This window comes from Halichoeres trimaculatus, unplaced genomic scaffold (assembly GCF_033239565.1).
Source record: "Halichoeres trimaculatus isolate MK-OKI-2021-1 unplaced genomic scaffold, fHalTri1.1 fHalTri1_scaffold_11, whole genome shotgun sequence".
NCBI lineage: Eukaryota > Metazoa > Chordata > Actinopteri > Labriformes > Labridae > Halichoeres > Halichoeres trimaculatus.
Window position 1 is genome coordinate 23,285,940 of NW_027437189.1, and position 24,202 is coordinate 23,310,141.

The 24,202-nt window shown below is 40.3% G+C and overlaps 3 protein-coding genes across 3 annotated transcripts in view; all 3 read left to right on the top strand.

Moving 5' to 3' along the window:
• hoxc10a (homeobox C10a) overlaps window positions 1-24,202 on the top strand; it is a 126,960-nt gene that overhangs the window by 92,792 nt on the left and 9,966 nt on the right. The window contains exon 3 of the mRNA XM_074681927.1: window positions 19,229-19,474. The gene's annotated coding sequence lies outside the window, so the exon portion shown is untranslated. The remainder of the gene's footprint in view (window positions 1-19,228; window positions 19,475-24,202) is intronic.
• Window positions 6,365-8,240, top strand: hoxc9a (homeobox C9a). Its single transcript, XM_074681931.1, has 2 exons — window positions 6,365-6,917; window positions 7,925-8,240. Exons 1-2 carry the CDS (start codon window positions 6,374-6,376, stop codon window positions 8,167-8,169), a joined length of 789 nt encoding a protein of 262 aa, XP_074538032.1. The 5' UTR covers window positions 6,365-6,373; the 3' UTR covers window positions 8,170-8,240.
• Window positions 12,515-14,822, top strand: hoxc8a (homeobox C8a). The gene is made up of 2 exons (XM_074681929.1): window positions 12,515-12,959; window positions 14,362-14,822. The coding sequence occupies exons 1-2, from the start codon at window positions 12,524-12,526 to the stop codon at window positions 14,679-14,681; spliced, it is 756 nt and encodes a 251-aa protein (XP_074538030.1). The 5' UTR covers window positions 12,515-12,523; the 3' UTR covers window positions 14,682-14,822.

A 24,202-nucleotide genomic window follows, 5' to 3' on the forward strand; every position in this document is an offset into this window, starting at 1 on the left:
TGGTGCACTCATATAAGACAGTGTTGACATGCTGTTGTACTCGCCTTTTCTTTCTGTCTCTCTGCTGGAAAGGGTAAATCCTCACTTGGCTTTTTTTGCATGCATTCTCCTTTCCTTGGATTTTAACCCCTTTTGCGCGAAGCTGAAGCGTGGTTTAGGTAGTTTCATGTTGTTGGGGTTGGCATCCTGGCTCGGCAACAAGAAACTGCCTTGATTACGTCAGTTCGTCTTCATCAAGGGCACAATTTCCGCTGAATTACCCCCCTAGTCAGGTCTCCGCAAATGGCATTGTAAATGAACTGAGCTGCAATGCCTTGGACAGAGACGTTTTCTTTCTTTGCTGTTGTTTGTGGCGGGCTGTAAAAAGCTCTGATGCTCTCACAGAGAGAATGGGTTGTAAACAACATGGGGTAAAGTTTTAGACGGCGTTGTGTTGCGTCTGACAGCTGCTCATGATGGTCTGAAAGGACAGATGTATGGACAGATAGTGTCATGATTGGACTCATTAATTTATCTGACCAGTGCATTTGGATCTATAACAGGAGATGGATGCGTATTGACGTTTTAATGATGGGAGATGTGCTGTTTTTTCCCTGTCCTGTACAATTTAATTCACATCTAATGGAATTGTTTTGTTCCATAACGCACTGGAACTCGCAACGTGGTGCAACTTGCTTTCATTTTTAAATTTTAAAGTAAATTTAATTTAAATACAAATATTATTTGCCGAAAATCTCAGATATAGTTTGATTTGAAGAGCATTATTTCCTCACACATAAAGATATTTACACCAACACTCATGATATTAAATCCCACGAAGTTGTATTTTGACAGTATTATGTCAAACTCTGAAAAATACGTAAAAAAATTAAATAAAATAAAATAAAAAATAAAGTAAAAATAAACCAATCCTCTTTGAGGAAATAAAACTTGAAAAAACCTTCAAGATAAAATCTTGCCCCAGGCTCGTTAGCGTCTAATTTCAAAGTGCGTTTATTTTAATATTAGAATTTTGAGGATAATTCTGCCGTCAGTTGACAAATAAAGACACAAGTCACGTTGGATTTGGAGTTCACTGAGAACTTTATATATCTTCGTTGAATCTAGCTTTTCTCACTATTTATCCAAAATGGTGTCGAGTTGCATTGGATAATTAAGAGACTTGCTGATGTGTGATTTCCAGTAACTTCATGTGAGCAAATGACCATCAAAATCCAAAATCCTAATTCACCCAAATTAAAGTCTTGCTTTATCCGGTCATTTCTTTTATCAAAGGTCTTTTTTTTTTTCTAAATATAACCCAGTTAATTGATAAGATTTTTCATCAACTCACCTCAGATAATGAATCAAAAAGAGCTTCTGTAAAGCATTAGTTTATGTTTAAGACTTTAGGTCTTGCAAGTGGGTCCAGTGTTTATACTGGTCACTATTTCCCTCCCTTTGTTTTTCCACCCCCCCCCCCCCTCCTTTGGCAGTGGTGCGAACTGCAAGAGACAGTCTGGAATCCAAAGTCACTTTCATTCAGCTCAGTGAATGAGTGTCTTCCTTGGAATGCATCACTGACAAAGACTTTACAGCGCTGGAAACAGCCCCGAGAGCCGCGCAGATTCACCCTAAAACCATATACACATAAAACAATTTATTTCACTTTGTAGTGGCGCACAGGAACTGAAGGCTTCACACACACACCCACACACACTTCCTTTGGACAACTCGAGAAGTGTTAGAGCTGGCATGATCAGACATGAAGAAACTATGCTCACGGCTTTTCTTTCTGTTTTTTTTTTCCTCTTTTTAAAAAATTATTCTTTTCTGTTGAGATTGAGGGCAAGGTGACCTTGTGTTAAATTTGAAATAGTTATTTTCAAATGAGGGGATAAATACAAAAAGAGAAAGCGATACATCAATAGGCTACTTTTTTTTTTTTTTTTTACTTTGCATAAAATACACTGAAACTCAGATTTAAACTTTATGTTTAAGCTTTATTTGTGTGCTCAGATTGTGCATCATACTTTTGCACCGAAACCTTTTAATTAGATGTGTTTGATTCCTTAAAGCTGGACTTAAATCTGGCCGGCTCTCCCAATGACGATGTCAAGGATTTAAAAATGCATTGTGTTTTATTTTTGATTCCAGTGGTGTTGGTCATGATTCAAGAGGTATTTTTTTGCGGTTTATGTGGATAACGCTAAAACCCCCTAGCGTCATTGTGTATGATCGATGTTTTTATTATTGTTCAGACAAGTCTCGTGCATTTTTGCGTTGAAACTGATGTATTTTTGTTATCCGAAAACTGGGGATAAGTATGGGGTGAAGGATCTGAATTCTGAGACAAATACGACTATCTTGGAACTGGGTAATAAGCTGCAGATTGGTTAAACGGTTCAATTAGAGGCCTTTTTGTGGACAGTTTGTACACCGACTCTTCCCCTTGGCTTTGTCTGTTCTTAAAATGAGATAATTCAGACGTTAGTTTTCCAGTATTCCTGTAGTTTTCAACCACATGCAGTGCGGTTTCAATCCCACAAAGATGAGCCTTTGATTTAAGTTTGGTTTGGATCAGATGGCACAAATTAAACATTATGCCTTCACCTAAACACTAGCCTACGCTTAAGCCACCGAGTGTCAATTTGCGTGTGTAAAAAAGGAAATCTGAGAACAACACAGAGCTCTTGTAGCCCTTTTTTTTTTTTTTATCCACCCTGAAATTGACGCACACTAGTTGTGTTGATGGAAGCACAAATAAACAGTGCGGATGAAGATGAATCATGTTTACCTGAACATGCGCAGAAGGTATTCAATCTTGATCAGACGCCCCCTCTGCTTTTTGCTTTCTAATGAGGACTAACCTGCAACCTGTCATTCTAGTGTTTATTAATTGATACGGTTTCACCAGATTTTTTTTTTTAACATACAAGCAAGTTGTTGGTCTTTACATTTAGCAATTTAACACCATTTTGTCACAATGGTATGAGGATATATGTGAGGATCTGGAAGAAATTTCACTTGCCGATAATTCCGTCCTAATCTGAAGTGACAACACCGTGCTGCAGCGCCAGCTAATCCAGGCCTGGCCTGCATATCATCTACTGCTCTTACATGTTACTGTTAAAAAGCTGCATTTTGAGACTGGTCGTAAACGCATTTTCTTCAAAGCAGACGCTGTTGTCTTCAGATATGATAATGCCGGCCTTGGTCTGCATGCCTGGTTAATGTATCATCCTTCATGAACTGACTTTTTGGATTTTACGCTCATTTGTTCTTTTTAAAAGCATGGACGAAGAAGTTTACGTGCTTGAGCCATCCCCACTGATAACACCAAATGTAATTCTATTTGTAATCATCACTGGCCGGTTGAGTAGATGTTAGCCTGCGGAATAGTTTTTTGTTCGTCCACGAACTGTGGAAATAAAAGGCTGTATGTTATTTAAAGTAGTATAGGTAAAAAATGACGTTTTGTCGCAAGGTTTTCAATCTGCGTTTTTGACCTAAACGTCTGTGTAGTCGGACAAACAGCCCATCTTACAGCAGACTAACCCAATAGTTTAGTTTCCGTTGCCCCATTCCTATCTCAACAGCCTGCTTTATTGCTGTTTTTTTTTTCCCTTTCCAGACTTTATTTCCATATTTGTGTATACTTTACTCTGTTTAGAAAGAGAATAGAGACAACACGAGAATTGAATTTGGTAATGAAAGAGCTATTCTGATCTCAAATTAAGTCCCTCTAACGCTCTATTAGACAGAAGAGATCACAAATACAAAAATAAAACAGGAATATTTTGATTGTTTAATCACCTTTATTAAGCAAACATGGATACACAAAATAAAAATGTACTTTATAAAGGGAAACTCACGTTTTAATGATGTACACACAGATTTGCGCACGGAACCCTGGAAGACACAGACACTGTCGCACGTGCACACCGACAACATTCATGATCACTCACTGGATAAATGTGGACAGAGATAGAAGCTACATCATGTATTTATATGGCCATATGTTATGGTAATAAAGTCGCACTGAGCACTTTTTCATTCAGTTTTAATGGCAGCAGCAGAATAAACGGGCCCAGACCTTCAACCTGCACCACACACACACACACACACACACACACACACACACACACACACACACACACACACACACACACACACACACACACACACATTTAAATCTATCACGTTAAAGATATGCTAAATTTAGCAAACGCCTTCATTCTTTGAACATGTGGGGAAGTATTTTGGCCCAGCGCAGACTTGTGCATTCATCAACACACATGCACACACACACACACACACACACACACTGTCTTACACACACACCAGGATACCGTTTGGCATTATCCGGGTTAAGGTCTGGCGTCTGGCCTTTTAAATTTCATGGTTGAATCTGAACTCAGCAGCCATGAGAAAAATCACACTTCCTGTAAAGGTGCACACTGTGATGTACTCAGTTTTCAGTTAGTTACTCGATATTTTCAAGTGCTGTAGTTAATTTCCATGTGGAAGAATTTAATTTAACTAAAGGAGAATAGAAGCCAACTATGACGCAATTTGATCACTGGGGCTCAGCAACTGTAGAGGCATTGACTGTTTTTTATTTTCCTCAACCACATGTAAAATGGGCATAAATATCACTTTATTAATTATTTTTTGAAAAATTCTCATTTTATTTTCCATATATAATCACCTTTTTAGTACTTGACATTCTGTGGTGAACACAAACTGTAGGCTATAGTCAACTTCAGCGTAACTCGGCTAATAACTACAGCGTCGATTTAGCACTTACATGCTGCAAAGAAAGCACAAGAGGTTGTTAATTTTCACTCCATCCTCTGATTTCAGACTAATAAAAATCATTAATCTTGTTTTTTTTTCTCTTGACCAAAGTTAAAATAATTAAATAACCTTTCATTCATAAGAGCAATAACGTGCATCAACGCAGATAACACACAATGAAAGGTGACTGTACCCCCCCCCCCCCCCCCCCCCCACACACACACACATACATATATAAAAACAGAACTTAATACACATCCGCATCCACATACTCATTATCCATTTCTTGTTGTATCTTTCCACCACTTCACTGTTATGAATGTACGAGAGACATGTCATGCATTTCATCCTCTGCGTGCGAGCATTAAACTTACATTTAATTTCCAGATGGTCTAAGATGTGCTCTCTGTGACACTGCTGATTTCTTTGTTGTTTTTTAAATTTTTAATTAATATCTATTTGTACTTCCCTGGAGACTTTTTTTTTTTCACTGACTGCTCTTCAACAAGCTACACAGTATTACTTACTTCAAGGCTTGCCATTGGAGCAAATGCTTTGTCTTTTTTGAAGATAGTCATGCATTTATCCTTTTTAGCAAATCTTTTTACCTCCTCGACTTGCAGTCTCTTCTCTTCTGTCCTTGGCTCCTTTTTTTCTTTCTGACAGGAATTGTTTCTCTTGCTTTCAGCGGCGCTGGTGGTTGTTATGTCGAGCGAGGAACTCGGATGCAGCCTTATTAACGACACGTTTATGAACAATCAAATGGTCCTCGTTAAAATTTATTGATGGGCATAAAAACATGAACGGCCACTAGCCGAATATAGCCCGCTGTAGTGGGGTGCTTGTCAAGAATTTGAATCCCCTCCTCGCCTATCTCCGCAGATCCCATTTACAGAATATTTGCTCTGTTGCGCGCTCGTTAAAGCTGTGCAAACTTTATTGTTGATGTATCCTGCAACCTGTATTTTTAAACCTTCCTTCTCATGTCTCCTCCTCAAGAAGCCGCTGCTTATAGCTTCTATCTGTGATTAGAAATGAACAGCCCTGCGCAGGAAGTTATAAAACCCTCACTTTATCAAATTTGTTGCTGGATTGATAAAGATAAGAGGTGTCAGCAATCCAATAAACGCTTAAATGTTGTAACACTATCCACAGCAATAACTGGGGCTACGCTAGATTTTACCAGACAGAGATTGATTACACCATCAAATAGTTCCCCTCTCGGTTTAAAACGTAATGTGCGCAAGGCTGCACTGCGCCTACACGGATCCTGTATCAGCTCTACAGACGCACATTTTATCTTCAAGAAAACATGTTGTAGACGTTACCTCTGTAAGTCGACGAGAAAAGCAAAAGAGTGTATTCTTTAATCCCATTTATGTGCATTGGTATCCCAGGATAAGCGGCGCATTGATCCACTGTACAATTTTTGTGGGGGTAAATATAATCACGTGTCAACGAGGCAGCCAATAGGAGCGGAGGAAGCGTTGAGAAATAATTACCTGCCTTGATTGTTCTATGGCTAGATAAAAAAAGTACACATACACTCCATATAATAATCGGATGCATGTAAAAGAGTCGTGGAAGCTTCAACATGTCGACCACGGGTCCCATAACTAATTATTATGTGGACTCTCTGATCAACCATGAAAACGAGGATGTCCTTGCTACAACTCGCTTCTCGGCTCCCGGTTCTCACCCAGCTGGCCCTCGTCCTCCGTCTCTAGTACCGGAGTGTGCTGACTATCCTTCCTGCAGCTTCGCACCCAAGCCTCCCGTCTTCTCCACCTCCTGGGCCCCTGTCCACTCCCAGTCTTCAGTGGTTTACCATCCGTACAGTCATCAACCTCACTTAGGCACAGACTCGAGGTATATGCGTTCATGGCTGGAGCCGATATCAGGCGCGGTGCCTTTCCATGGCTACCCGGGGAACGGCAGGCACTATGGGCTTAAGCCCGACGCTTTCCAGGAGCACAGAGCCGGAGAGTGTCTGGGCTCCAGCGGACGGACCTATACGGATTATCTGTACTGCTCATCCACAGACATGCGGGACAAGACGCTGCAGAATGTCCCCTCGCCCGAGTCGGAGCTGCTGGCTTCAGGGAAACATAAAGACGAGAAGCCGGAGCTAGATCCGAGTAAGTTCAAGCTCCGTTTACAGCCGGGTGGGAGTTTGGTTTTGGGATTGTGTAAAACCGGTTCAGAGGCATTTCTACGTCCCTGCATCTAAAGTGTAATTATATTCAGTTTAACTCCCTCTTTCAGCTCAGACTCAGATAGCCTCTGCCTGAAGGAAAGCTTTGGGAACTATAAAAGACAAACGCTACCAGGCTAATATTGGGGCTATAAACCCAGGCAGGGTTATAAACCTGGACTCAAACCTACAGTAGGACGTTGAATTTGGACGTTAAAGACACATGTGGTTTTCCTTTTAATTGTCAAAACATGAAATCATATTAACCAGTAGATGCGTTATGACGCATTTTTACGAGCATGTTTTGACCCCGTGCTTTACTTACGGCACAAGAAGCTCACATAAGCCGCCCTATGTCCTGTTTCCTTTTTTATTTGTGGGCCTGCTGCTACAGAAAAGCCACATTTTAACCCTGTTTGATCCCAAGCTATAAAACACAAGATTCAGCTATGCCACAACGAGTAGATAGTGTTGTATATAGCTCCATATTATAATTTTCCTCTCATCTCTGTGTCCAAAACAAATTCACATGACTCTAGCAGCCAACTTGAGGAATGTAGGGACATACTCGAGGACTTTCACCACGGACCTGTAAAGGCTTGAACCACGGGCCATTTTATGGGCCAATAAAGTGAATAAGCGCATTGAGTATTTTACGACGGTGTTACTCACAAGTTAAGGGGACAAGGAAGCAAATCAGTGCAGTGTTAGATGGCCTGATGCAAAGATTCATTCCCTTAAATGTTTCAGCCAAATGTCAACATGATATAAAAAGTGTTTATGGTCTGATGCTGTTTACACTTCTTTTTCAATGTAGTAAAAACTCAATTCAAAAGCTAAATTCAAAGTACCCAGGAGTTACTTATTTAAGTTTATATTTGACATTTATTTTTTTATTTATCTTATTTTCTGTTATTATTGTTTAAATTCTAATGTTTTCTGTTTTTGCAGACAACCCAGTGGCAAATTGGATACACGCCCGCTCCACAAGGAAGAAGCGGTGTCCTTACACAAAGTACCAGACTCTGGAACTGGAAAAGGAGTTTTTGTTCAATATGTACCTTACGAGAGACCGCCGGTTCGAGGTCGCGAGAGTCCTGAATCTGACCGAGAGACAGGTCAAAATCTGGTTTCAGAACCGGCGAATGAAGATGAAGAAAATGAACAAAGAAAAGAGCGACAGCAAAGAACAATAATATGGACTGCAGCAGTGTGAAAACAAAACTAATAACCACTAGAAACATGGACAGCACAGATGTACCAAAACACTCCTTCTCTAAATATTTATCACTTTGTTGGATTTTGTATTAATCTTCTAACTCTAAGACTGTTCGTTGCTGATTGTTGTTATTTTCCAGGGCACAGTGATGTGTTCAAGACAGAAAAACAAACTTCAGAGGAGATAATTACATTCTACTTTCACTTCGGAATAACTTTTGTTTTTGTTTTTGTTTTCCTTTTGCGAGAGAAATGGTGCAAGTTGCAGTTTGGACAAGTTGAAACTGTCTGAAGAAAGAGAATACTTGAATTCTGTTTAATTTCACAAACCCATAATTTATGATGTGAATGTTATCTTATGTTTAATTTCCTTTGTACGTTGTCGTGCAGGTGTAGTATTTTGTACAGAAACAGATCATCTGCGCTTGGACTCATCTGTCTTGTATTTTGTGATAGCTGTTGCTGTATTTGTGTATTTCTTCCTTTTTTTGATTGTAGCAAGTTTAACTATAGACTGTAGATATAAATACAAACATTATCACTACGTGCTTGTATTCTGTATTTATTCTTCCTCACTTTATATCGTGTTTGCGAGCGAACGCATTTAAGTAATGAGCTCAAAGCTGCGCAGTAAGGGTCAGATAAACACAAGCTTGGTCAATATCAGCCAAACTGTTCTCTTGATTTAAAAACCAGAGGGATATGGAGTTACCAAATCAATATCAGCTACGTGTTGCAATCAAATGGTTCTTTTTAAACTAATGAAGCCTCTACTATTCATCCTCAGTGGTATATGTTGTGGGCGACTAGCATTCCTCAGCTGAGGCCTAAAGAGCTACAAATGCGTTGAGGTGGAAGACATCACGTTGTTCGTGCAGTTTAGAATCCAACAAAACAAAAATGAAATGATTTTTCTCTGCATTTATTTACACGGGTGTCTGCATTCGTCTCATAAAAGTATGATCCACTTACAATTACAGTAATTACTACAGGATATTCGTGTGTACACACCAAATAAGCGGACGCGTAATTGTTCTGTTACGAAAGAAAATTTTATTTCTCACTTGTCACATAGCCCTCCCAATCCTGTTTCAAGTGTACTAATTGTTAGTGACACGACATAGCTGAGGTAGTATGAAAATGAAACACTGAGGCTGGATTAAATATCCTAAAAAGGAAAAATTTCATGAGCCACGTGCGTAATTTATTTAATCGTACCATGACACGAATCTGTTGTACAAAAAATAAATAAATAAATAAAAGAAATTTACGCGTCAGTGCGCCTAATACATCTGAAAGATCCTTTTCATGTGAGGGGTAAATTTAGTTGTTTTTTCCCCAAATTAATTATCTTCGTGATATAATTGCTTTGCTAATTTTATAGCCTGCCTTCTACATCCCAGCGGCGATCAGGGTGTGCGACTAAATTTGAACATCTGAGCTTAAAGTGAAAGACCATTTCCCATGTCTCGCGTTTGTTTCCTGAGATCGGCCTAAATTGCCTTTTTGTGGTGGCAAACAATACGGACAGGATGCTGTAATTTCAAAGCCCAATCCAGTGCATTTCCGCCCAGCTCGGACAAAAATGCCAGTTTTACAGCCCCTGTTGGAGCTCGGCTGTTTGTCTCAAATGCAGACCAACAAAGCAAACTCGACTGACTGGCTAGACGTCTGGGCTAAATTACTTTATGGTTTTAATGGACGCTGCTGCTGGACGCGTTCAAAGGAGAGTCATGCGCACCGGTGAGGGGGACTGTGGCCTGATGGGCCAGCCGCAGCCCCCCTGCACTTCATCACAGGAGTGGGCTATTAGCTTGCAGTTAAATGGAAAAAGTCAATAATTATTGTGCATGAATATGAGTGCTGCAGAGCACTGCTATCTCTTATAAGAGCAGATAGCGCCAGTGTGAGAAAAATAAAATCCACCACAACAACTTTGCCAACGTTTCAGGAAAAGATAAAATCATGAAGGTATGTAGTTACACATCTTGTAGAAATTGCAATTCGTATATTGCTCCTCTAAATCAGCTTTATTGAATTTACAGGAGTGGTTACACGCAAGGTTAGAACAAATGTGGAGAGTGTCTCACATCACAGTTGTCTCTGATTGGTGGATAGTGTCAGATCTAGGGTCAAACCTCAACACTAGATGACGCTGTTGGTCCACGTTTTGAGCTGGATGTGTGTGTTAAAGGGCTGTTTTTACTGCTCTGTGGCTTGGCTGTAAAATGAAGAGTAACCTATCGATGACAAAATGACAGATATGGTCATCCGCTGCGTTTCGTGTAATCGGCCACAGAGCAGAGCTCCGGAATGTAGCAAGCTGCTTTGTGTGTCTGGCACGGTATGTGTGCGTAAATAAGACTTTTTTTCTATTTTTCTTTTATTTTGCTGTTAATTTAAAGTCTTATCAATGCGTTCCTGTGGGCAGTTTAGGTTTATCAATTTTTTGTTCTTTGCTTAATGCTGATATGCAGGTGTTTATCGGAATGTTTTGGCAGTTTTACTAAGTTCTTTTTTATAATACATTACTTTCCTATTTCTATTTTAATTTTTATTCTTTTTTTTTAAACAGACATTTTTTCTTTATTCAGATACTCTTGTTTGGCATTATGTGTTCAGGTTCTGAGTTTATACATTTATTTCTTGGTTTGTTTTATTTTGTGTTGTGAGAAAATTTAAATGCAAGAATGATTAAAATCTAAAAAAAAAAGTGCAATAAAACAGTAACCAGAGGCAACTTTTAGGAACATAAATTATACTTTTATTACATTTATAGACATCTGTCGTAAAAAGAAATACAACAAATAACAGCAATAAAAGCAAAAACAGTATTACAACAACAACTCAACACCCATTGCTTGGATCTTACAACAACAGTCGAATATCAATTATGTCGGAAATAATAATAATAATAATAATAATAATAATAATAATAATAATAATAATAATAATAATAATAATAGTAATAATAATAATAATAATGACAAAATATTTTGGCACGTGTTAATTGCAATGCCTAATAATCTGATACAATAGTTTGTGTACCAGCAGCTCAAAGTCCTCAGAAGTGTGCACCAATGATTGGCAATCTGCATATTTATAGAGTGTGAAAGCTCTATAAATTCGCGCTGTGTGCCTTTCATATTTTACGATGATGTGAATAAAACGTCAGTAACCAGACAAAAATGCACGCGAGCATATTTGGAGAGGGAGCACATGAGCACTGAGCTGAGCGCGCGCGCTCATTGCAGCTAAACATCCAATGTAAAATTTTATGAACTCCTCCATGTGGGAGATTTACTGCGTATCCTCGTCGGTTTTACGGGGTCAGTAAGTGGCACCTAGTATTCACAGGTCGTGTTTATATTTGCGTGTGTCGATGTTTTACTGCGCGTGGTGCAAGTGTGTGTCGCTCTGGCCCTGATGTAACTTTCACGAGGAGCAGTTGTGTCTTATTCTTAATTTTAACACGCTTTAATGTCTGTAGTATTGTTTTATTCAACACTGTGATTCTTCTGAACTTCCTAGATGCCATGTTGACCTCCTGGAGCTCGTGAAAGGACAGCTATTTTCTGAAATTAGTGTATAACCTTTATGAGGGCTCGAGAGGGCAAACACCAATTCATAACTGCTTTATCTGCTGAAAATGGGTCAATATTCTCTGTCTAATGCAAAAATAACAAGCTGAGTTTAAACCACATAACAGGAGGGATACTTCGTGTATTACAGCGTCAGTATTCCAACATTTCCACACAGCAGCTCCATTGATCAGCGTATAACAAAGCTCTTGTGATAAACACAGCATTGATCATATTTAAAGCCTCTTAGGTTGTTGCTTATGATTAGTGCAGCTCCTCTCAAGGTGGGAATATACGTAGGGCCCACGTCTGACCGCTCGTAGAAAGATGAAGGGGTGGGGGGCGGTGGTGGAGGAGGGTGAGGGTGAGGAGGGGGGTGCCTGTGGTGGTGGGTTGGGTGGGAAGCTTTAAAAAAAGGAAAAAGAAAGAAAAGCGTCTGTGACTGTGCCGGTCGAGCAAGCCAGCTTTAAGCTTATAGCTAAACGCACATGCATACCATGAGCCGGGTTTGAGCCTGTGAGAGAAAAAAAAACAACAAACCCCACTCACGACTGCGAGAGAAACCCGATGAGAGGAACGGCTCATAGAGAGTGAGCTGCCGTGGATTGTCCAAAGGGGCAGCGTTTCTCCTAGTTCCGGTTTGTCTGCCTGTGCGCGCTGTGCGAGTTGGGACCCTAAACAAAAGGCTGCCATCATCCTAAAGGAGATATTCTGCCGCGAGAGAGTCCTTTCTGCTTGATGCTAACCAAACATGAGCTCCTATTTTGTTAACCCTCTTTTTTCTAAGTACAAAGGCGGAGAGTCACTGGAGCCAACTTACTACGACTGCAGGTTTCCACAAAGCGTCGCCCGTAGCCACACGCTGGTTTACGGACCTGGGGCAGCCGCACCGGGCTTTCAGCACCCGTCCCATCATGTGCAGGACTTTTTCCACCACGGGACCACAGGGATCTCCAACCCCGGATACCAGCAAAACCCCTGTGCGTTGGCGTGCCACGGAGACGCGACGAAATTTTATGGATATGAAGCCCTTCCGAGGCAAACGCTTTATGGTACCCAGCAAGACGCAAGCCTAGCGCAATACCCAGACTGTAAATCGTCGAGCAGCTCTAACCCCGGAGAAGGACAAGGCCACTTAAATCAAAACTCCTCTCCCAGTCTTATGTTTCCTTGGATGAGACCCCACGGTCAGAATCAAACAATTATTTCCTATTCTTTCTGTGTTGCTCAGCGCGCGCATGCACGTGTGTTTATGCGTGCATGTGTGCCTGTATGTACGTGTTGTGTGCTAAATATTGCTAAGATTTCACGAATGTGTGAGTGTGTGTTCACTATCAAACGAAAGTAGAGAGGGAACATGATGGGGCACATAGAACCTGTAGTGCAGGCTGTTGTGTCTCTGCAGCACATGTTCATACAGGGCTGAGCTGCTGCTTTCTAAAGTGCCTTTAAAGGCACTATTACAGATCACAGCTCATGACACCAGCTCTTTGAAGTCAATTATCGTTGACATAAGATATTTCACAAACTCAAACCGCACTTGGGGGAAAGATGAATAAGTCACAGTTGGAAATATGTTGGTGCCACACATACACTCACAAGTAGCATGCATGAGTGACAGGACAGTTAGCTCAAACACAACATGTCCCTGTGATTCAGAATCTCCAGAATCAGCTTTTAGGGGGTTTGGGGGGTAATCTGACCCCCAAGGCCCAGAGACCCGTGTAGCCATGATCATAAGGGCTTAATGTAGATATGACCTCTCCTTCATTCAGGGATCATTCTGTTAAAGCTATCAGGCTACATAAACTCCACGCAGGTGTGAGCTCTGTTTCTATCCTCACACACATACACACACACACATACACACACACACACACACAGATATTAATCATCAGTCAGAGCCCGTCTGTTAGACTACAGTGTAGCTTTATCCCATCTCTGTCTTTTCTTATACTTGTCCCCTCTCTTTTTTTCCCTCATGTGTGTGACACTCAGTGAATATGCAAGTGTGTGTGTGTGTGTGTGTGACTGAAAAACTCCACCTGGCTTGTACAGAGGCCCTGGAGATCAGATTAATGTCTACAAACCTGCTAATCTAAGATAAAATACGTTGCTTTTGTTTAAAGTAATAAGTAGCAGAGGAGTTACAGACAATTTATAAACTGATAAATATTTGCATTGAAAAATAATTATTGTAAGGTCGTTGTACGTTCCCATACTTACCAAAGTAAAAGTCCCAGATCACCCTAGTAGAAGGATCTGAAAAATAGTTTTAACAATGAAAGATATTTTTGAGAGGCCATCATTTATAGGTTTAGGATTCATTATCAATTATTTATCCTATATGCTAAGACTTATAGATATATGTGTTATAAGACAATAACACACACATAAATAGATGTTTTCCCCTCTCTGCAGAAACAGTTTATTTCGAAAGGCTGGAAGCTGAATTTAGGAGCTGAGCGATTAGTATTCATGCCAGGGGGAGTGAAAGTAAATGAAAAATTAATTATAAGCCCTCTGAATGATTATTTTTATGGGGTTCCGTGGTCAGCCCAGCTAACCTCTGGCTTTATTTCATTCAAGCCCCTGGAAGACGGAATGGGAGGCAAACCTACAGCCGTTATCAAACTCTGGAACTGGAGAAGGAGTTTCTCTTCAACCCTTACCTGACGCGCAAGAGGAGAATCGAGGTGTCCCACGCCCTGAGCCTCACCGAGCGCCAGGTGAAGATCTGGTTTCAGAACAGGAGGATGAAGTGGAAAAAAGAGAACAACAAAGACAAGTTTCCGGGTCAGAGAGGGGAGGCTGAAGCCGAGGCCGAGGAAGAGGGCAACGAGGACGGTGAAGGGGAAGAGGCCGAGGAGAAAGAAGCGGATGAGAAAGAAGAGGAGAGCAAGGAGTGATTTTATGGTCCTTTTTATGGTTATATGGCTGAAAAAGAGAGGAAAAAAGAGAGGTCCCACAAACAGAGGAAGAGTCACAAGGAGGCAGAGAGCGTCGACTTTATGACCACCCTTTCATTTTGTCAAGAGGGGACGGGAATCCCTCCAATGTCGCTGTCATAAATAGACAAAATTCCCCCTTCCCATTATCCTAACTTCATTTGCATTTGGATATTTCTGTAGACGCAGATTTTCTGTCAGAAAACTAACTGGCGCTCCTTCATAAGAAAAGGAGTTCAATTAAAACGCATGTTAGACAGAAAATGGCTTAGCTGATTTTTCTTTTTTAATCTCAACATTGCTTTGAAAAATAAAAGTATCAAAAGCAAAGCCAAATACGATCAAAACATGACAAACGCCACCCTCTGTTGTAAATAGATGAATAGCTTACAGTGAAAAAGAATGGACGTCATGTGTAAGCGAAGTGTAGGCCTATAACTTAGTAGTTACGTGTTCAAAAAACATCGCAGCGGATACAATGCCTGCAACAGCCCCTGTTTAAACCACCATTTTATTATTCTAATTATTAATGTTACTGTTTTACTCGTTTTCACGTGGATGGCAAAGATATAGCCATGAGCTCCTCAGACATCTTTTTTCTAGGATTTACCAGGGAAATGCAATCGTTTGAAATCCTTTGATGCTACCTAAAACCTGGGGGAATTGCAATAGAGATTTCTGAATATAGAGATTTCATATGGTATAATTTGAAAAAAGTGTTCTATATCAACCTTATATGATTAAGTTATGTATGTAGCATTTAACCCGATATACAGTATACACTTGTTGAAGACAATTTGTGAGTCTTGGGAAGACATCTAGCTCAAATATTGAGATTGTAACCACGGCACTACCTAAACTCAGAGCCTTGCCTTTTTTTGCTGAATTTTTATTCCTCACTTGTGGCATCGCTCTGACTGAAACGCAAGCTATATCTCCCCAACAACTAAAACTGCCTATAACGCACATGTACTGTGTATGAGCAAACCTGCTACAATTACAACGAGTTTTAAAGTGAGAGACTTTGATTTTGATGTGCTGGTGATATAGCGTAGTTGTTTTTGCACTGAATATAATCTTTATGTACGTCTTGTTATATATTGATGTTAACAATATGCTCGTTTCCTGGTGTTTTCTCCTGTGAAAGACGGAATTGTGTGTCCCCCCGCCATTGTTGATGTAAAATCACAAATAAACAAGATGGCTCACAATCATTTCTGTTTTTATTGTTATTGCAGCCTTGGAAATTACCCCTCCCTCTCCCTCTTTTCCCTCCCCTCACATTCATAAAAATGAAGCGCATACATGTTCAAACCAAGAAACAATGCAATATACACTCTCTTCATCTTTGTGCCAACTCACTTTCCTCAAACGACTGGAAACATTTTGGCTGAATGTGAACCAGAGTTTCACACTTTTAGAAGATATTTGATACAAAATAATCACAACAATCTAGAGAGTAAATGACCCAATGCAACAATTTCGCCTTTTGATGATGCTTTGATTTCAGCCTCAAATATTCCAAAGCTGTTGCAGGGAGCGAGATTAGATAGAAAAAAAAACACATTAAAAAGCCTCTTAACTAAAGTTTTCTCAATTTAAAACTTTCCAACTTGCAGCATTAAAAAACGCCACACATGCGTTTGCAGATGCATCCCTTTACCTTTTATGGAAGGATGAGAAATCCCTCTCACAGCGTGCACACTCTCCAAAGCCTGCATCGTGTTTGATTCATCCTCCTAATAAGAAACTTCCTCTCTACAGGGAAGCACGAGGCTTTTCTTAATGAATCTTTGGATGAATAATGGATGTTGGAGATGGGACGAAGACAACATCTGGCGGGATGTTAATAATCTGACAGAATAAAATAAATAAATAAAACAAAACACGAGGGAGTCATTTTGAGGCCATACATGTAACCGGTTTTGTCAAAGTTGGTGTGAGAACTGAGGGATCAAACAGCCCAAGTGCAGGTCGTTTCTTGTGTCTCCTCCTGTAGTCCTGTTTACTTTTATGACTGTGCAAATGAACCAGCGTCTGAATGACATTTGACTATTAAAACACAACGTAGTGTAGCACATAAAAGAATGAACAAACAGGCGTCTGGTCCATTATATTCTCAAAAAATATTATCATTATTATTTTTACTCCACTTAAATGTAAAGACGTGTCATCACATCTGTCCAGCCTAAAGTCCCTGAACACGGAATGTTGGGGCAAATTGAAGGGCGACATGACTGCGTCTCTGCTCTTTCTTTTTCATTTGTTTTTGTTTTTGTTTCCAACTTGAGTGCATTAACTGAACTATGCAATAATGAGCGGTGTTGTTGTCTCTGTACTTGTTCCAGCCTCATTTACTCAGTCTCCTGCATGGTGTGTACAGTCTGCTTTTTTTTCCACGTTAATTCTGAATGTCATCCCATTTGATGTGCGTAAAGAAACACAATATTCAAACAGTTGACTGTGCAGACTGCTTCAATGTGTGACTCTTCCACTCCGAGCGATGGTATTTTGTAATAAAGCTTATTTAAAAAAAAAAAAAGTTAAAGAAAAAAAAAAACCTACCTGATATTTTTTACAGCACTGAAAGTTGAGTCATGGATTCAGAAATAGTTGCCAAAACGAGACTGTGCTGTCTTTTTCACATTTGAAAGGAAACAGCAGCGTAATTTTTTAAAAAATTTAAATTGACACGCCAGTTTTATATTTCTTTCTTCTGTCAAAATAAAATTTCATTAAAAAATAATAATAATAAACGATAGACACATAGATGCATTCATTCTGTTACACATGGATAAAATCTTAAGAGTGTGCATCACAATAAATTCTTAATTGTAAAAGAAAATCAGGTTGAATCGAACTGAATTTCATTCATTTCGCACAGCATTTTATGCATTTAAAAAAAAAAAACATTTATTGCGTTAAAGTGGAGTAGATTGAAGTTTTGCAGATCTACTCTTTAAGATTTTTTCTTTCCCTAAAATGTGTCTCACATCTTTCTGAATGAGCCGGTTTATTGCGTCTCAGCCTTTTCACCCTGGGTGTTTATTTCTCCCTTTGCGTGCGTGTAGTCTTTAGAAAATTCCGGATGTGTCCCTAAAGTCACAGCTTTTCACCAACGCGGATGTGACCCTTGTGTGTCTACTTTTACCACAACGTTGACATTCCCAATAAAGTTTAGTGTACCTGCTGTAAAGTTTATTGGCGGTGTAAAGGCTCGGCTGGGATGCCTCTGACTCTTTTGTCTGTGTGTGCCGAGGCTCAGTGTGGAGATCACGGCCTGCAAGGACAACATGCACATCTCATGCGAGTATGAAACACTGGTTTATATAATTGGCTTTGGGAAATTAGTTTTATTCGTTACTCAAACCACATGTCATAATTTAATGTTTTCGAGGCCTTGCTCTAGTGGGATTTACGAGATGAAAGGTGCGTACAAAGACTCCAGTGAAATAACTTGTTTTTTTCTATTGCTCTCATTATCTGGAGCTCTAAAATGGCTGAATTCAGTGTTTAATGTAATTTCCGAAGCGCTTTGTGATGTTGTCTGGGGTTTTGAAGTTAAGGATATGACCTTCTAAGATGAGATTATTCGTTTTTATCTTTGACGTGTGACCTGGTTGTGCGTAATGTTGAATGCGTAATTTTCCTCACAAGTCTTTATTAAATTGTAACAGTTTATTTTGGTTCCTTGTTAAAAAGTTTCATAGTTGCTCTGTTATGTGTTTTGTATGATTTAACTACATTTCTTTCGCCCTTGAAGTTGGAAAAAAAAGACATTTGGGACACCTTGCAAGCGTTTAGTCAAATAATTTCCCAATTTTCTTCTTGCGCATATACCTGGAGGAAATGATGTTTGGTGTGTGCAGAGACGCGACATCTTCTCACAGTTGTTATCCACCCAGAGAACCAGTCAGATAGAAGTAGATCCAGGCATGGGAGTATAGTTTAGACTAATTGAAGTTTAATTAGACGTCTCTTTTCTGCATCCTTCCTGCCTCCCCTCCCTCTCTCCCCTTCTCACACTTTTATTTCCCATTTCCCGTTTGCTTTGACTACATCATGGCATACAGCTTGTCCACCAGGGGAACTGTCATTTCTGTCTGACGCATGCACGTCTCATTTGTGACATATAGGGGATTTTCAGCCTCTTGCTCCACACCGTGTGGCCGTTTTTAGTTTTGTAGAATCGAAAAAAGCAGAGTGAAAAAGATGGGTGCAAACATTCCTGGTTGTTAAAGGGAGAAATTTACAGCTGAGTAATAAAAGTTTACGACTGAATCCTATCTGCGATTGGCTGCAGCGAGCCACGTGGCACACGCTCTATGAACATGAACTTTATGCTGTTGTCTATTCTCTGGTCCTTCCCTTGTATCAGCAGCAGACTAAAGCTGGGGCGTAGAAACCCATTTTCTCTTTCCTTTTCATCTCTAATATTAAAAAACACTGCACGGTGATTTTTGGCGCTGCTTCGTGTGATATTCATCCGATCTCCGACTTCCTGACAGAGGGATCTTCGGGGGACAGTCGCCGCCTCTACCAGCCGCTGCTGCCTGCGATTATCCCTCCCGGAGGTAATAGAAGCGCGTCTGTGGAAGAGGAAAGAGACAGAGTAAGGCTGCTTGAAAAGATTTTTCCCCGACGCGCAGAAGCTCCTACACGGCGAGGTGTGAAGCAGACAGCGGAGCACAGGAGATGCGTGCTGTGTTGATACCCCCCCTTAGCTGCTGCAAACAACAGAGAGCCTGCTAAAGGTAAGGTTTCACACATCTCTGTTAATATTTCTAGTGCTTTTAATGTTGTGTTTGGCTGATGTTTGCTGTGGCTTGAATGATGGATGATGCAGAAGAGTGTGTGCGTCTGTTTTGTGCAGCCGTGACCTGACCTGTAGCCTCACTGACTGCTGTTATACCTGGCTGCCCTCCTGAAATACACCTGCGTGTGTGCTTGTGTTTGTATTGGATGCTTTAGCCTACATTAGCAGAGTATTTTCGTGCTGCTGTGCCAATGTGCTGTGATAAATCGCCCACTGATAGTAAACTTTGTCATCACTCACAGGCCCCTCTGACCAGGCAGTGACAAATTACATTCAGAGCTCTCTGATGTGTTCTAATTATTCCTTCTTTCCATACTTGTCGTCACTTGTTATATCCAATCTGTGCCAAGAGCTTGGATAACATTTGCAATTTTACTCACGCGCTTACACACAAATAGGCACACACATACACAACATACGATCCATATAGGCTTCAATATGTGCACTGTGACACGCAGTGTGGATCCCAGCAGTGCCCCCTAGCGAAGAGTGGTGTTACATGTGGAAGTGGGCGGGTGTTGAGGCTTGTTGTTTATGGCGACTGCCTTTCGGCTGAGGTCCACTGCGGATGTCAGCTGATACACTGCTGCACGCGCTGACACAGAGGAGTGTTTCCAACTGTCTCATTTGTTGTTTTTGTTGTTTGCTCGAATAAGGGATATATTTTTTAAATGGTTTAAATGTTTGATATTCAAGTTAGCGTGAACTGCTGTGAGAGTCTGTCCTGTGACATAATCACTGACAACACTGTGAGTGGTGGTACGAGATTTTATTACGGCCTTAAGCAGAAGTCATCACAGATATCTTCATCCATAAAACACTGTGTACAGATTGGAATAGTTTCTACACAATGGTGCCAAATTATGATAAAACGCACTCCTGTTTTTCTTAGCCTTGACAAATTTTGACAAACACGATTATATGGACAACATCCAGATAATTTTCTCAACATTGCAGAAGAAACGACAGCATGTGTGGATGGAGCACAGCTTTATGTGCATAGCATTTGTGCTTAAATGTACCTGTACGTGCTTAAACGTATGTGTACGTGCTTGCAGCGTGTTTTGGTGAGAAATTAAGGTTGAAAACTTAGAAAAAACACATCAAACATGACATTAAATACAGGAAATACAGGGGATTCCTTAGTTTGCCTCTCACCAGATGAAAAAGTAGTTCACTAATTGCTTAAGTTTCCAAAGGCATCATAAATACCACTGTGTGTGTGTGTGTGTGTGTGTGTGTGTGTGTGTGTGTGTGTGTGTGTGTGTGTGTGTGTGTGTGTGTGTGTGTGTGTGTGTGTGTGTGTGTGTGTGACTCAGACTCTGTGTATCTGTGTGTCTGTGAAGTTGAAAGCCGGCTGTTTTTTTCAAAGCTCTGCTTCCTCTGTGTTTTATTATTGTCTGCGCTGCGACAAAGTGCCTTTTGTGTTGTTCCAAAGTAATTTCATGTCTGTGTGTGTGTGTGTCTCCCTCTGAAGCTGCACACACTCTCCCACTTTTCAGTATTATTAAAAAATGTAGAGCAAGCCTGATTGTGAAAGCCTTTGAAGTCATAATACGTACTGTTGGGCACGTTGTTTGCTTTTCCCTCATGTAACATCTCGTTTCTTGCTGCATTAAACCGCGTCTGCAAAGACAGAGAGGAAAGAGAGAGACAGAGAGGCTCTGTTTAATACGATCCATTTGTGCTGTGAGGTAAATCTTAGTTTAGAATAAGAGGGGAAAAGCACAGTCTATTGTTTTACCCTGCAGTGTTTTAAAAGCACAGATAATCTGGCATAAAGCTGCATGCAGTCATGAATCTGTCTGCGTCACCACATTTAGAACCTCACTTAGAAATCCCGACAGGGCTCAAAATTTTGCCTTCTAATGGTCTTAATTTATGATGTGTGGATCAACATGCGCTCATTGGCCAACAGCTTCCTGAGTGCTTAACGAGCATAAAGTCGAACACTTCCGGACATTAATTGGGCCAGCCAGCGATGGTAAAGTGCTTATAGAGGGCTTTACATTGTTAGTATGTGAATTACTCCTTATTAGTCAGGTTAGGAGCGGGGGAGAGGAAAAAAGCATCAGAGGCTGAGCACACTTCTCCTCCCTCGCAGTGGTTTTAATCATGGCTGATAATGTAGAAATTTTACAGGTCCCCTACAACTAATACTGAGCTATGCTGTGCTGCTGTGTATAAATGTGGATTTAAAGACGTGCGCAAAAGAAGCGTGCACGTAGACGGGCCCTGTTGTGCTGCAGGGGTGGTTAAGTTGGGCCTTCCGCAGGAGAACCATTAAAAGTTTAAAGTGATAAGCAGCGCAACACGATCGCAGTTAAACTTAGAACACTGAAAATTGCCTCAAATCAATAATAAAATTATAATAAGAGTTCTTATTTAAATTATTATCCTGTTGTGTGTGGTCTTTTTGTATCCAAAGTTTTCCTTGCGAATCAATCTGGAAGCATAACATAAACTAAAAATTTAAGTGCACACAATTCATCAGTTATGGACGCTCAATGTTAATATCCATGCTTAGTAGTTTGTCCTGAGCCAAATGTAATAATTCATGATTTTCCCTTTTGCTTCTTTGCTTCTTCTCTGTCATAATTCCCTGCTAAAGCTCGTGGACCAAACGGCATCAGAAGCCGTGAATGTGATTTGCCTCACGGGCCGCAATAAAACACTAAAACACGAGGGATAGACTGACCTTTCTAATTCTGCACACTGGCTCAGGCTCTGCTGCATTCCTGCTCCTCCAGTCCATACATTGGCTTTAGTGTTCAGCCTTTTATTTACAGCCCTAACTTTATGGACCAGCCGGGTTTCTTTTTCTGTCGCTTGGGGACTGTGAATAACAATTGAGAGGAAATCCGCGTTTTCACTCTGAATGACCTTTGATAAAATAAAATAAAATAAAAAAATCAAAATTTTAGAGTTCATTTTTTTCAAGGCTGTAAATTCTGAAAATGGACTGCTTATCAAAGTTGTTACAAAAAAAAAAATCTGCTGTCATCCTGTTTTTTTAACGCCATAAGCTTTTCCAATTCATAAGAAACAGCAAACGCAGATTTCACATTTTCTTTACGCTTTTTAAAAATTTTATTCAAATTTAAATATAATTTTCTTTTATTAAAGAAATAAGGCGCGCTCACTTTCTCACGCTTACTAAATCGAAAAGTATGTCCCTTGTGCAAATAAACAATTTTTCATGAAATAATTGGACGTTTCCCCCAATTTGCACCACACTATCAGTTGATTCGTTAATTTTAGAGAAAAGAAAGACAAATAAACCCACATCCTAAAAACGGAGAGACACCACAGCCTCAAACTTTTGTGCTTTATTTGCCTCAAACCTCCGCGGATGTCACATATGGCCACGAATTAAGTGAAGGGAAACTTTTATTGCACCAGCTACTTCCTCCTCTTTGTTCTTGTCTCTTTTATGGGCTATTCAGGATCCCAAAACAACACGCCAAACAGTGTTGCACGTTTAGTGTGCAAGTATTCACCCCACCGAGGAAATCAATGAGGTGGACCAATAGGCTGGTGTGGCTGCGTTTGGACACACATTTTCAATAACTGTATTGATTATTTTATTGGGATCTCTTATGGTCTGTTGCGAAAAGCAGGAAAATGTGAATGATACTGTTAAAATTAATTTGTGAAGTTTTAGTTTTTAACACCTTAGGAAAACGCGCTTTCGTCAACTGTAACAAAAATATTAAAATGTTTTATCCCAGTGGATGAGATTGTGGTCTGCTTGCTTTAAATAATTTGGAGTGTTGAGCCTCGCCCAGACACGCTCTTACACACTTTAAGATTTTTGCAGAACACATCTAAAGTAATTTCCGAACCTGTCATTTTCTGCTGAGATAATTATCGGTTCCTCTCCCATCTGCGTGTGCCAAAGGAATGTCGAGGAATGATTTGAGCATGGCAGAAGAGGATATTTGTATGTGCATCCAAAAGCATTTTAAAAGAGACACATTTCATCAGCTCTAACTTGTGTGCGTAAAATCAAAGGCATACTGTTTTCATAGCTGTGAGTTAAAGAGACTGTACCTGAGACTAGCAGCTCTCAGTGAACACCGGGCTCAGCTGGCCTGTGGAGGATTTTGTCTGTCGCGTAGGACAGTCGCATAACTGGTTGTAATTATCAAAAAAAGGGGTCAGGAATTGTCTTCTTGGGCGCAGATCTTTGCTACACTGTGCAGAGCTTTCACTTGTGCTCCCCGTTTCGCATGGCTCTGCTGCTGCTGCTGTAGAGATAGTTGTTGGTGAGCTGGGGAACGTCTCTTGTTTTATTGCCCTCATAGAAGAGAGACCATAAACGCATTCTTAACCACCTACACCCTCCCCCAGTTCTCTGCAAAAGCATGGAAAATGCTCACAGGCCGAGTAATTCATACACAATGGAAACATTAACAGTATGTTGAGAACTCGGTGAGATAAACAAAAGAGGACAACACTCATTTTAGTTTTATACTCTGTGTCTGCTTCCTGTGGGATGACAGCATGAGGATGTTGTGGATAACCTCTGCAGTAGAGTGGTGAAATTAAAACTGATATCTGAAACACACACACACACACACGCGTTGAAACACACACTTACACACACACATTCACAAGCAATCACTCACACAAAACCACAATAACTCACACGGCGTTTTGTGTG

Bases quoted from the DNA above. Each gene is read 5' to 3' on its own strand.
- hoxc9a (XM_074681931.1), top strand. From the start codon at position 6,374: ATGTCGACCACGGGTCCCATAACTAATTATTATGTGGACTCTCTGATC. The intron at 6,918-7,924 runs GTAAGTTCAAGC...CTGTTTTTGCAG, and splicing joins GAAGCCGGAGCTAGATCCGA to ACAACCCAGTGGCAAATTGG.
- hoxc8a (XM_074681929.1), top strand. From the start codon at position 12,524: ATGAGCTCCTATTTTGTTAACCCTCTTTTTTCTAAGTACAAAGGCGGA. The intron at 12,960-14,361 runs GTCAGAATCAAA...ATTTCATTCAAG, and splicing joins TCCTTGGATGAGACCCCACG to CCCCTGGAAGACGGAATGGG.